The sequence below is a fragment of the Simochromis diagramma genome, unplaced genomic scaffold (genome assembly GCF_900408965.1).
Source record: "Simochromis diagramma unplaced genomic scaffold, fSimDia1.1 OVJJ01000596.1, whole genome shotgun sequence".
Lineage (NCBI taxonomy): Eukaryota > Metazoa > Chordata > Actinopteri > Cichliformes > Cichlidae > Simochromis > Simochromis diagramma.
The window spans coordinates 1,188,750-1,203,931 of record NW_024387245.1 but is presented as its reverse complement, the minus strand read 5'-3'; the positions used below and the strand labels follow the sequence as shown (position 1 = coordinate 1,203,931).

Genomic DNA, 15,182 nt, shown 5'->3' with positions numbered 1-15,182 from the left:
GACTGTGAGGTGACAGCTGCACCTGCTTACCCCACTTCTGTTCTCTTGTGGTTCCACATTGTTGCTCTAAGCAGCTGACAAGATGGCAGTACACCCTTACTCGCTTGAGAGTGTCCATCACTGTCTGCTTTCATCCATTTCTGCTGTGTCTCTGAAAAGGCACCCTGGGATGCATGCTGGGGTGAACACCAGCATCACTAAACCTCTTTAGTAAGTAGACCAACTGAAAAAGAAACTTCAGATTTTGAAAGCTGCTGGTGATAAAAAAAAACTGAACAAAGAGACATTTTAAGACTGAATACTTTGTGGAACTGTTTCACTACAACTTACATTTTTTTTTTACTTGAAAAGATGCTACATTTCTTTTGTGCATTGCATTTTGGGAGCATTTGTGCTTCAGTAGCACACTCAAAAATGACTCAAAATAACTCTTCTAACAGGAACACATTACAAACTAAAAACCTGTTTAAAGCAAGCATGTAGTACAGCTAAGATACAAGGTGCAAGAAAGTCAGGTCACGTGGACTAAAACAATTACTTTTTAAAACTCCTGTTCTGCTTATATTACCAGTCATCCATCAGACTTCATGACTTGTATGAAAGCCAAAACACCATGAAGTCAAAAACAACAGCTGTGGCTCAGGAGGCAGAGCCAGTTGGAAGGTCGGTAGTTCGATCTCCATCTCCTCCAGTCCACATGTCAGTGTCCTTGGGCAACATACCGATCGCCCAAATTGCTCCCAATCCGATTAAACCCCCATGCAGAGTTTGAAACTGTGCATGATAGGCAGAGAATACTTATAAAGCTCTTTCAATGTCTGAATGTGATCAGAGTAGAAAGGCACTATGTATATAATAGTTAATGTATCTATGTTTTATTCTTCTTCTTATTTTTATTTGATAAGTTTATCTGATAGAGTAGATTTGAAAATTCGATGTAAGAATTTTGTTATAAAACTTTCAGTTGATATTTTACCTTCATTAGTAACACTGTTGAAACCTGCCAATAATAAACTCTTCGGTTGACTGAAAAAAAGTGGTCATCATTGCGAGTTCCAAAAAATGACTTTTTAACAGTTTTGTGATGACTTTCTTGTTACACAATTATCTCCATAACAACATTATCGCCTTTAAAGCCTGACTGAACAGACAAAAGCTGAGAAATTGTTCTGACATTTTAAAAAGAAAGAAGCAGAGGCAGAAGTGTCCACTGAGAGTTTGACAGGCGGCCACATGCCCAGCTGGGCAATTTTTAGCCTCTGCGAACAACACTCATAAGGTTAGGTGAAAATTCAACTTGGAGTTGTTTGGAAATGGTGTTGAAATCTATAATGTTTTTTCTTTTGCAACTGTATACTATCTATTACATCTAAATCTGTCTGCTTCTCGCAACTTGTACTGTATCTGATATTCTGTACTTATATTGAATTGCAGTAAATGCGTTTCTGTCTTTCTGTCAGGTCACTAAAGTACGCTTATACCAAGTCCAGCAAGTGCTGAGTGCACAGGGCCAACTGGAGCAGTCTGATAAATAAAAAACCAAAAAATCCCTAACATCATATCACAGAATTCCATTTCAGACAGACACCTCCCCTTTGAATTAGAAGACTGATGTCTTTCTTTCCCTGACCCTTTCCCCCTCACATGCTGTCTCAGTCTCTCTTTGGGTTTCAGTGTGTAAATCCTTGTGTTGCTTTGCCCTTTTAGGTCTTTCTCTTTTTTCCTTCTTTGTCAGAAGTGCTGTGCAGGGGAAATAAGCCAGAAAAGGGTGGAGAGGGATAAGATGATAAAAAAAAATTTAAGGGAGGGGATGAAAAGCAATGTTTTAAATTGTGTTAAAACAGCACCTGCACCCCCTTTCCCGTCTGGACTCAGTCATAGACTGATAGAAACATTTCCATGGATCAAGATGTTACATAACATGATGGTGTGCTATGAAATTGTATTATGAACCACCAATCATTAATTCCATTAATCGATACAATTGACTGTTGTGAGAAATTAGATGAGTAACATCCTCTGCCTTTGACTATCTAAGTAATCTTTACACATCTAGCTAATTTTACATGTGACACTGTTAACCATTTTTGAATGTATTCTAATGTTTGTCTTGATTATCTACCTCTATCTTTCAGAAGATGGAAGCTGAAAGTTGAATGGATGGATTTTTTTTTCTTAACTGTCCCACCTGTTCCAAATTTGGTTAATTGACATTTCACTGTTACACAGTCCACCCTGTCAGGAAGTAGCCTTGAAAAATAATTAGTTCTCACTGAACATTGACACTGAATTTAAATCTCAGAAGCTCATATTTCCATTAAGAAAATGTGATGTTTGGCCATCCATCTGTCCGTCCGTCCATCCATCCATCCAATGTGATGACAATGAACAACTGAGCCAATAGGTCCATTTTCTAATGACAGAGCTAACGATCTGAAGAGGATGCAGTGAGTGTACTAAAGTCAGAGGGAGCCAGTGTTAGTCAATATTGGCACCAAAGACATTAGCAAAGACATTTACCCTTCACTTCTCCTTCCTCTCCCCTCCCTTGCACTTTCTGTTTTTTCTTATTCTTTAAACTGTTCCAAGACACCTCATCCAGTTTGGCCTTTTAATCTTAGAAGAGAAGCAGTTGTTTCACTCCTTTTAATTTCAGCCATGATTCATCACTTCTGTCGCTCATTTCTTCAGGTGATGATAGATAGATAGATAGATAGATAGATAGATAGATAGATAGATAGATAGATAGATAGATAGATAGATAGAATTATTTCTCATACACAATCACTTATAGACATAACTTTGACCACCTGTGGTATGTACTAAATGTCTATGGGCCCTGAGATCAGGGGTTAGTGAGCTGGAACAGCTTTGATATTTGCTGACCTGCCGGGCCGTGAAATATCCCTGTATATGCCCACGCCTCATATCCATTTAAATAGATTTAAATAAACAACCTCATACTGTGTCTGGATTGGATGAGAGCTCAGACAGATGGATGGATGGAGGGACAAAGAGAGATAGGTAGGTGAGGTAGAAGGTAAAATGCCGTTAAATGCAGTTTTTCCTCCTATTACCATAAAGCATGGGAATGTGATGATTGATGGTTTGGTGGAGGGATATGGCAAGCGCGGATAGACGATGTGTGCAGTGAGGAGGAACGGAAGAAGATTCTATTTCAGATCTGCCTTCATCTGACACACACGCATGCCATTGATCTTACATGTAGATTATGTTTAGCTTTTATCTCCTGCACAGACTTTTTCACTTAATACTTAGACAATATAAGTGTTCACTAGAACATAAATTCTCTTAATTGTTCAAATAACCTTTATGACATTGTTACATCTTTACAGTTCAAGACCATTAACTATTTCATTATTATACCTTATGATACATTTCAATAGATGCCGTTTATTATATGATCATTAGCAGTTAATGTTCTTAACATTTATCATTTTGAATACTTTCAGCTCATTGAATAGCCATTTTCAGTTGCTTTCAATTTGGTGTCATCCTCTTCCTACAAGGAGTCATTTATTACCTAATCTTAGTTGAATTTTGGTTGTTTTACTGCATTGAATGGAAGTTAGAGTTGGTGTTCAGTTTAATATAGCAACAAAACTCCACCTTGGAGACTGGTGACAGTGACTTGAAGCACTCAGTTGTAACATGAGTTTGAGTGTCAGCATTCAGCTTCAGTACTCATTCAGTACTTGGTTTTGGTTTGGGTTAAAATACACCCATTAACACCTTATTATGACATCTACACAACGAATTTATGGACATGCTGAAGGTGGAAGAGTGTCTGAATAAATCATATATTTACTCCATGAATGTCTTCACTGACTGTATTTTCCTGTTTTCAAGAAAAAGAAGACAGATGTGGATGTTTTTACTGGCAGCTGGGAAATGCATGCCCTTCTCAGGGGCACAGCTGCAATGAAGCTCAGAGATAAACTGCTGCCATGTGTCATCCTCAAAACAACCAAATGCAGTGACACTGAGAGCTCAATGAAAAAATTTCACAACATGCTTTGAAATTCGGTCAAATATTGAAAAACCACTGCAGTTAATATTGCATTTAAGCTCACTAATGCTGGATATTATAAACATTATAAACAGTTCTGTGTTGAAAAACTGCAGCAACATTGCAAATGCTCTCCTTTTCAGCTCTGTCTGAATGCTACCAGCTCAGCCTGGAAGAAATACCTTGGCATATCGATAGAGCCACCCATACCAAAGCTTTTTATCTATCTCTTCACTCTGTTCTTTTATTCATCATTCTATTTCTTTTCCTGGGAGGGAAGCACTGTCGGTGGAGGCCTAAACACCCTGAAGGGGATGGAGAGATTTCAGGTGTCAAGGGAGAAAGAGAAGAGTCAGAGAGGGATGTGAATAATAGATCAGAGAGGAGAACGAGAAAGTGGGAGAGAGTCAAAAGGAGAGAATGACGGCGATATTAAAGGTGTGAGCAAAAGAGTGGTGAATAGAGGGAAAGAGAAACTGATAAAGGAACCGAGTCATATTCTAGAGGAAACTAGAGAAATTTACAGGAGTGAAGAAGGATGGATCCTTTTCTCGAAGGGCAACCTTGACAGAAAAAAAACACATCTGCAAGAGTCATGCATCTGTCCATGCATCCAGCAATCCATCTGCTTCTCCATCTATCTATCCATCTGTTCCTCTGTCCTTCCATCTCCATCCTGTCTTCATTGTGGTCAGGAGTTGTTGCATAAGACAGCGATTCATCTTTTATTGAGATGGGGAGCTTCTATAAATATGTCTAACTCGTTCTCTGGGGTTTAAAAGCTCAACCTGTAATCCAACTAAAAATAAACAAAGGATTACCTCAATAACAAAAACAAATCTCATTATGTCTGGTACCAGCACGACATAATAACTTTTGCCTTTTTCTTGATTCATTTAGAGTAAAACTGATCAATAGCATTGTTAAAGACAATTTATGTTATATGTTTTTTTTTTTCACACACTGTGCTCCAGACTGCATGTGACCAGGTTTGGGTTAGGCTGTGTTTTAGCTGCATGCTAAACAAGACAATTTCTAGAAAATATTCCATAAAAGAATAAATTTTCACCTTTTGAATGAAGTCCCATAGATGCAGTTTGACCTTACAATTGTTCATTTACAGGCTTTCGAATATCAATATGTCATACTTGTTCCTTACCTGAGCAGATCAATTTCATCAGCATGAACCCCTGTTCAAAGTGTTTCCTATTGGCACATCTCAACAGGCAGGAAGCCAACTTCTACTGGTCTGTATGACACAGTGCTGCTATACATGTAACTACAAAGACAGACAGAGAACAATGGGAAGGTCAGCACATTAGTGAGAAAAAAATGTGTGGTGTGAGCCTAAAGAGGGCAGGGAAAGAAAACAAACAGCAGGCGGGTGGATGGCCAATGAGAAATAAATGAAAGAACGTGAGAGATGCTGTGTTGCTTTACTGAGAGATGGAGGAAAAGAGGGAGGTAGCAAAGAGTGATGTGCGAATTGCAACCTCTGAGCTCGGGTGTTTAGAAAGCCCCAGGCCACATGTGTGTGTGTGTGTGTCTGTGTGTGTGTGCAGGTGTATTTGTCTGTCTGTGAGGCAGTCAAGTGGCCACCCACACCATCCTTTGAGTGTATCTATGTGTACATTTGAATGTGTGTGTGTGTGTCTTTATTGCTCTTTCAGGAACATGGCCAAAGGGTTGAAGCGTTCCAATCAATAGCTGAACCACACACACACATAAAGGCAAATACTGGTAATTTACTACAAGGATCTAATACTTGTAATACTGTATACTGGAGGCTTTAACTCTTCTACTGTAGTTGTGCAACAGCTATGCAAAATAACAATGATGCCAGGAAAACACGTTAGCATCAAAAGGATAATTTTTGAAAAATCTGAAAGCAAGAAGAAACCTGTGGATAAAACTTTCTCTGATTTGCTTAACTTTAGAGCAGTCTCTCTGTAAAATGATTATGCTTATTCCTCCTCATAAAGCCGTGTATTGCTAATTTATTTTCAGGAACAAACACCAAGATGCCAGCTTGAAGCTTTCTTTGTTATATTTACTTTTTCCATTTATTTTCACCACAACTAAGCTAATGTTTTTCACATTTCAGAAAATGTATTAGTGTTGCTTAGGCTGCTTTTACCTCAGGCATAAATTTTGCATTAATCAATAGAGGCACTTCCTCCGTTTCATTACATGTCGACTTCTCTTATTCATCACATCGCTCCACTGACTCACTATTGACATTAATGACACAGCCATTTTTAAAACCTTTTATTCATCAAGAAAAGTATTATTGAGGGTCAGGCTTCTTGTTTTGGAACTCGGAGATGAATTGCATGCCATCCGATGAGGGAGGATCTCTATTTTTACACATCCAACAGGCTTGTTTAATTGTGAACATCTTTTTTCTTCTCAAAAATCATGAACAGCTGCTGTGAACCAGTGGAGACGTAGGTCTGTATCCCGCATTCAGATACAGAAATTGGAAAAGGTCATTACAGACAGAGTTGAGTTTGGTAAACACATCCCGTGCTGTCAAACACATTGTCTTTGTCAAGTCAAAGCGATAATATGTCACGCTACAATTTGTTCTGATTCTGATAAATCGTGAACACGTGGACGATTGTAATGCCTCACTTCCTGTTCGCAGTGAGAGTGTTAGGAGCCTGCATGTGTGTGTGTGTGTGTGTTTGTGACTCATGAACCTGTGATGCTTTCTGCATTGTTATTATATAACTGTCCCTGCACACACAGACCGATATTACGGACAACACACTCTGGCAGCTAGACGGAACGATCTCTCCTCTCTCACACATTCATAGTGAGTTGTTCTCACTCCAGTCTTGTCCTGGACTATGTTTATGTGTGTGTGTGCGTGTGTGAGAGAGAGCAGAACTTTCAATCCCAAACAAACATTCAATAGGATGAGCTGAAGCTAAGAGAGGAACTGCTTAGAGGGATGAGTGAACTAAATTAAGGGGGGTCTGTCTACTGATAAAGCACACTAAATTTCAATTAAATTAAGTGGAGATTTTAGTTTAGTGTAGCTTTGTCTGCTTTTTTGCCTTTTTTGTAGTAACATGTTACACTGTGGGCAGCATGGTGGTTCAGTGCTTAACACTGTCACCTCACAGGAAGAAGATACTAGGTTCCAATCCGTGTTTCCGTGTTCTCCCTCTGGCTTCCTTCCAAGTCGAATGAGGTGGGCGTTAAGTTAATTGGCGATTAAAAATTGGGTGAAGCTGTGGAAGGTTTTCTGTTAGCCCTGTGATATGTTGGTAACCTGCCTATGGTGTACTCTGTCTCTCCTCCATGACAGCTGGGATAGGCTCCATCCCCCCCGTGACCCTGAATTTGATAAGTGGAAGAAAATAGATGGATGCTGCAGCGCTTGGATTTTTGTGTTAGCTGTCAGCCTTTAACAAGACAACAAAGCAGCACATGCCTTGTCCTTTTACTGCAATTTACAAGTTTAATTCACCCATACCTTTTTCTTTTATTGTAATTTCCCAAATCAAAAAGCTGAAAGGAACTTGCAATCTACCATCAAGCATTTCCATAAAAGTGCTTTGAAATAAATCCTTTAAATTATTCAGTACCAAATTAAGACAGCAGAAAGTAAAGATTACTTTTGTTTTTTTGTCAACATGTAAGTACTTTGGCCCCAAAATATAATTTTATGTATATAGTTATGTTTGAATTCACTTTACACGAAGCTCTATTACAGATACAACAGCAATGCACATCTTTAAAGTGAAAATTTTGAAGATGCATTTTATTTTTTTATTACATATATAAAATGTTATGTGTAAAAGTTTAAAAGCTCTAAGCACACAGAAATATCATTATATCAATATATAGCTTTTAAAGGAAAACAAGGGAAGCAAACGAAAAGCAAAGCAAATGGCTCATCACATCACAACAGCTACAAAGACAAAAAAACAAATACTACCCCCACACAAACAGCATTATATTTACACACAAGTTACTTCAGTGGGAAAATGGACCGGATTATTTAATCCACTTTATGGGCCAGATTTAGTCCACTGAAGAGTCCAGCCTGGCTGGATTTGTTTTTAAAACACAAAACTGCACAGAAGGACTTCTGAACAAATTTTCTGAACTACTACTAGTTCACTATTTTTTTTTCTTTAACTGGTTTCTTACAGACAGTGACATAACCAATGTCATGCAAGACCACAAAGCATAGAGAGAGCTGGTGCTGGTACAGTTATATTTACCTTCAGTGACATTGCTGAGATATTATGGAAATTTCATGTATTTTGCTTAAGACAAAAACAATTCGAGTTGCCTGTTATTTGTTTTGTAGATGGACTGTTCATTATTGTGATTTAGGTGTTTTCTTTTCATTTCTTTGGTATTTTTTTTGTGGATTATTATGCAATGGTTTCAGTGGCCTGGCCCTCTTGGGATCAAACTTGGCTCTATGTGGCCAATGAACTAAAGTGAATCTGACACCCCTGATTAAATAGAATGCACACAAAAGGAAAAAAATGCACTAGATATTCAGTTTTTATAGCTGTAAATTTCAAAATAGGAATAATGTCATTTCTTCACAGAGCTGAGCTCTACGTAGTTGCCAACACAAGACAACTGCCAATTTCTCAACATTCCATGTAAATGTCCTTAGAGAGAGTTTGTTGGAGATAAAAGGCTTGTGAAAACTCTAACTGGACAAGCAGAGTGGGAAATAGTATTTATATCCTTTAGATTTTGTAATCAAACACAGAAACTCATCTACTATACCACAATTCTCCAGAGCTTCACATATGTTGCAACACATGACAACATGCAGACTGACTGATGACACTAAATACTGTTCTCTCTCTAAGCAGCCAAAGCAATAAAGTGTGGCAATACTACATGCATAACAGTATAGGGTTACTAATAAAAAAAATTAATAATGATAATAGTAATAATAACATCAACATCATTTGGAACAATAACAACGATTATTATCAGTTGTAAATTGAAATGACTGTTGCCTCACAGCTGACTGACTCGAGTGCTTCTATGTGAAGTTTGCATATTATTCTCTGTGTGCCTGCTTGGGTTTTCTCTCATTACTCAGGCTTCCTCCCACAGTTTAAAGACATGATTTTTCGATTAAGTGATTCTTAATTGTTCGTGGCTGTAAATCTGACTATGCATGGTTGTTTGTTTCCCTCTATCCGTGGTGTTCCCTGCCTCTCGCTCCACGACAGCTAAGCTATGCCTCAGGTCCTCTGCGACACTGACCTGGAGGATATGGATGGAGATGGATGAATAGATGTATAATTGTTAATATGAACTAAATAGTAAAAATAATTTTGTATGTAATGAACTGTTTAGTTATTGTAAAGTGGTTTTTAAAACCTTTGTTAATAAATACTATATAGTGAGTCTGTTCTTTTATTTAAATGCTATTATAAAGGTACCATACACTGTATGTAAAAGATGGACATAGTCACTATGACTTCAGTCAGCAAATAATAATTTAATAAAAAGAATGAACGTTAAAGGCGCTTGTACTGTTGCGTCACTTTTCAGACCCAGAACCTACACCCATCATTCATGCACCGTCAGTGGTTTAAAATAATGATTACAATACTATTTTAGAAGATGGTGATAAGCAAACCTGCAGCTTGTGTCTCGTTATACTCACCATTTTGATTTTTTTTGATACTTTAGTTTATTTGTGCCTTTACTAGCTGGTTTGGTTTAGACACCAGACTTACTGGGCTGGGTATTGGTGCAACACGGATATCACAGGCTTAATGCTAAAGAGAACTTTGTGTTTAGGTAGCTTTGACTTAATAACTGTATTTTCTGTTCTGGGAGTGAGAATACATGATTCATAAAACATACACCAACCAATGACTGATAAACATTTAGCATTTCATTGGTTGTTAGCAGTATTTTATTTCCTAAATTTTAAAAACTAATAGTTTACGATTTATAAGCAATTTTAGTGGTTTTATACAGAAAGTAGGGCCCGTCGTCACAGTAGCTATCACACATTTCTAAGGTGCTACACTCGTTCTGTAGCAAAACAGCTCCAGACACTGTGCAGAGCTTGTAATACCCCATAGATTAGAGAAAAGCAGGCGATGATAGGAAAAGAAAAGGGGGTGAGGGTGAGGGACAGGAACAGTTAGAGAAAGAGAAATTGAGGGAATCAGGTATTGCCTGTAGCCACAACAGCACTCCATCATTTCTTCAGCTCTATTTTCTGGTATTCCCTCTCTCTGATGTTCTTTCGGTGTCCCATTCTCCCTCTTCTCATCCATCTCCTCACAGCTCTCTCTGACAGTCTATTTGGCCCACACAGCCCTGTCATCCATTCAACCTGTCAGTCCTGGGTACGGCACCAATCTCAGAGCAACTCCTGATTGGAGCTGGGCAGACAGGACCCTTGGTTAGAGTGTCCATGCCACCCTTTAAAGCCCAGGAGTTCAGCTCCTGTGACGGGTGGGTCACAGAACTGAACCCCACAGTGAGGGGATCGGAAGTTCAGTCCCCGTGGAGCTCAGTGTTCATCGCTTGTTTCAAGGTTGTCACTTAATCTACGTTAACCCTGTTACTGCATTAAAGGATCCCTTCTGTGGAAAATCACTAAGTTGTCTTAATAATACATCACATACAACGCAACCACATGTATCACATTTTTAAAGACATATGGTGACATTAGTTATGTAATTTGTAGCATAGAAAGCAGATAAAGAGCATCAATTGATCTAATTCCACTGTGAAAGACACTGTAAAATTACTTGTGCACACAACTAACAAATAATATTTTGCTTCATTAAAGAGAGATTGGTGGGGTTTATGATAATTGCAAGGCTCTGTCATTTTTCCACATCCTCATTAAATCTTTGGATTCAAATATGCAAACATCAATTTCCTAAAGTTAACACATGTTCTTCCTTTGTTCTATTTGCACCTCCAGGCACATTTACACTGAACTATTTAACCTGAAAGGTCACTGCACAACGATACCAAACATGAGATGTCATAAGTTAAAAAAAATGTATAAATAAATTTTTAAGAAATCTCTCAATACCAGTGTTTACTCCAACTTTATTTAAAGTATTTGTTAGAAGTTACAGTGTGTGTGTCAGAGTAAAGTCAAAGGGCTTTTCGCAGCATTGACCTTCATAGCTGAGTGGAGACAGGCAACACTTAGATAACCCATGGCAGAGCTTTAATATTCTCTGGGGACTCTGAGCACTAAGAAGTGCCTGCAGCCCTGACACAGCAAGTCTCTTTTGATCAAACCGTCAACCCACATGTCACCGAAAATGTCACACATAATAAAACTGGAAATACGTCTTTTAACACAAGGACATAGCTAACTACACTTTTACCATGTCTGGGGAATTTCATGTTTTTTGTATTCTCTAGTTGATAAGCATTTATTTTTTGCTTTTTTGATTTCTCTTATCAAGTTGACCTATATGCTATCTGTACTTCTTCTTCTATGCCTCTTTTATAGACCCGAATATTTGTTACACAACCTAGTATTTGATCTAAGGGATAAAGTGACATTGGGCTGCAGCATTCCTCTTTGTTAGTTTTAATGTAACTGCAGGGTTGTAAGGCTACTGTACTCCACTGCTGAAACAAAGGAGTTAAAGTGTGTGGGAGGAAAGCCTGGGAGGAAAGCTGAGCAAGCGAGATAGAGATGAGCCTATCCAAAAATCACTACAACACGCCTACAATACTCCTATAGGGACCTCCGGTGTTTGTGGTACCCAACAGTAAATTTGCCTTACATGTAATTGCCTCCTACAATTTGTGTTTTTTGTATTTACGCTTTTATTTCTCCCCTGTGTCACAGAGTTCACCAATAATGTGCCAGCGTGGTGGATGTTAGATAAATGTAGAGTATGAAAATATATTATTTTACTCACAATATGCATTTATTCAGCATTTGTTCATATTCACGTTATAACTCGTCAATGTGAATTAATACTTGGACACTTTTCAATTAATTCAACAGTTCAAAAGCCCTCTCCCACATGTAAAACTTTAAATTATAATTAACAAAACTACTTAAAATAGCAGTAAAAGCCACTAATTAAGTAGTGAGATTCTATTAGAGTTACTATACATCAATTTATAGACTATAACCACTAATGTGACAATTTATGAACAGCATTTGTTTGCAAGTCATGCTGTAGGATATATTATATGTTTTGTGTATGTTTTTAATTTAAATGATCAAGCATGCAGTAACTTTAGCACAATGTGTTTCTAGAGTGCGTGTGCAGTGTGCATGCAAGTAATAAAATAAATGTACTTACATGGCACCAGCTAACACTTTATAGATTCTTGTTAATCTCCTCTCTGTCCACCTACTGGAATATTACATAATGTTATTCTGTGGGAGGCAAAATACTGTGAGGAGGAGGTCAACATGAACTTACTGCAACCACCCCTCCCTGTAACTCCCTATTTAGTGTTATATCTTTCCATAGAAGGGTGTACGTGTTTGCAGCAATATGATCACCAGAGACAGAGAGAGTTTTTGGATGAGGAGAGAGACACAGAAAGCGATACAGAGCAATTTGCTGCTTACCTGCAAAAATGTAGGAATATGTGTCAGGATTCCTTTCACCAGCTCCTTAATGTCGCCTCACATCACTGACAACAGAACAACAACATCCCTGCTGGATCACCGGCACTCAGTCCAAAGGTCCTCGGAGAGCTCTCTCTCTCTCTCTCTCTCTCTCTCTCTCTCTCTCTCTCTCCTGGGACTTGGCCCACCTCCTCAGAATAGCGCTTCGTTAAACTCTCGGTGATACCGGAGGTTTTACCCTGCACAATGATCAAAACTGAGCGAGCAGGTGCTCCGAGCGTCCGAGCATCCTCGCCTCTGCGGTCCCGTACTCACAATCCAAACTGCCTCACGATCAGCATCACCACTGTTACTATCCTCCGATCCCGCAGAGCTTTATTTTCCGTTCTTCTTCTTCCGCTTCTTCTACGACCATTCCTTCGTCGATAGCATCATCACTCTCATCTTCATCCCCGTCCTCGCCATCATCATCGTCATCTGTCGCGCTTTTCTTACCCGCATCCTCACCTCCCTCGCCTGCCTCTGTCCTCTTGCTTCCTCGTCGTGTTTCTGTCCCGTGGCTCTGCAGCCAAGTAAGTGTGTCATGCCTGGGAAGAGAAGCGCATCATCCAGGGCAGGCATATGCCAATAGTAAGACAGGCAGCCAGGAAATCCCTCACCAAAAACAAAGCGCAGTTACGCTCCGATACATTTAGGATAGCATTTAATTTAGGATGTATGAAAAAATCAGTAACTGAAAGCGAACTGTTGAAACCATTAAAAAAAAGTTTGAACGCTATTATTTTAATGATGCCCTAACACGCAGTGGTCCGCACTCGGTTAATCTTGGAGGTTTGATGGAGGTTACTCTATTACTCTAAGGTTATTAGTTAATGTTTCTCACCTGGACCATCCAGCCTATAAATGATGCCCCGCTAGTTAACCTGCTATTAGGCTTCTGCGTTTGCACTTTGAACAACCTGGCAACTCATATGGCTCACAATCACTCACTGCCTTGCTGAAATTACTGACTTTCCCATATATATTTTTTTAAAGTTTAATAAAATACATTTATTAAAACTAAACTACATCCCTTGCCATTTCCAGCTGCACTTTCCCAAAGCTAGTTTTTGATAAATGGGGGCCTGTCCTGTATTTAAACCCCCAGGACCTCCTGCACACCAAGAAATGATCAATATTACAAATCCAGCAAATGTCATAGTGTGTTTAAAGCTTGCAGCCTGGAGGTTTCTACTTCAGTCTTCGATGTAACGGGAGCTTCTTTATCACAGATCTTGAGGTCAGACTGTGCATTCCCTTGGGCAGCTTCTGTGTTTGTAGAAAAGAAAGCTAAAGTATAGCATGCATGTGTTTTTCAAATACGTCTATGTTAGTAGGCTAGCATCATTTTGCACAAACCAATGAAAAAAATGAAAATGATGTTCCCAGTTCAATATGGAAAAACAGGCAGCCAGGGCACAGAGCCTTAACCTAGACCTCATCCAATACTGTTGGGCTTAACTGCATCCCCAACTGTTAGCCAGGCTTTATCACCCAACGTCAGTTGCCAGACCTCATTAATGCCGTTGTGGCTGAATGGAAATCCCTTCAGCCATGTTCTAAAATCCTGTAGAAAGTCTTCCCAAAACAGTGGAGGCTGTTACAGCAGCATGCTAATGCTTAGGTGTAATACTAAATCCCCACAGGTGAATTTGATTTTTGCAGGTTAATTTACAGGCATATGCGACTGACTTTTCTGTTTGAGCAAGTCTGCACTGTTACGGTAGATCTTTGCATTGCTGTAATAATTATATATCAGAATAGAAAATAAAATGGAAACAAAAACAAACAAACAAAACAGAAAATTCTATTAAAAAACTTGATCAGACCATAAAAAAGGATATTGTGAAAGATTTTCTATTAAAATAATGCCTATTTTGGTGAGACAGTGGAGGTGTCAAACTGATGTAATGTCATCTGAGATTAATCTTTTAATCTGAAATGGGATTAGTGTTTTTAATGACTGGGGTTAGAAGCATGTAGTAGTTCAGAAAGTTGATTCAAACATGTCTAGAAAGACAGTGAGAAATTCAGATTGACCATAAATATGATCTGTTCGAGAAAGAAGCTTCAGAACTGAGGCTCTTCACAACAAGTATCTTAACATTTGCTTTTAATCTATTTTCCTTATTTACATTTTTATGAGTAAGACGTCTGAGTCTCCTGAGAGTTCTTACAGTAAATCTCATCTAACATAATTTCCAAAACAATAATAAGTAGCACTTTTCCCTACAATATTTGCTGTAATCAAGGACTGTTTTTATAATGCTGTTGTAGATTCACCAACCTTATGGTCTCAACTGGCACCAAATTTCATTCTTCTTGTTGTCTATTTGTCATAATTCTGCCTTGGGGTTTGCCGTTATTGGCCACGACATCGTGCATCACACTATCCACCCACCAGATGTCCTCAGTCTTCCATTGTTTTCTACTAGTCACCTGTCTGCACGAACCCATCGCACCTGGTTCTAATCCCCTTCAGTCAGCTCACCTGCGTCCACTTCCTCGTTTTGGCCATCCCTCAGAACATAGTTC

At 38.7% G+C, this 15,182-nt stretch overlaps 1 protein-coding gene across 1 annotated transcript in view; it reads right to left on the bottom strand.

Moving 5' to 3' along the window:
• bean1 (brain expressed, associated with NEDD4, 1) overlaps positions 1–13,312 on the bottom strand; it is a 47,540-nt gene extending 34,228 nt beyond the window's left edge. The window contains exons 1-2 of the mRNA XM_040000295.1: positions 12,609–13,312; positions 5,190–5,309 (exon numbers count right to left, since the gene is read on the bottom strand). Of these exons, the coding sequence (XP_039856229.1) occupies positions 5,190–5,214 (25 nt within the window). The 5' untranslated portion in view covers positions 5,215–5,309; positions 12,609–13,312. The remainder of the gene's footprint in view (positions 1–5,189; positions 5,310–12,608) is intronic.
• Positions 13,313–15,182: the final 1,870 nt, after the last annotated feature.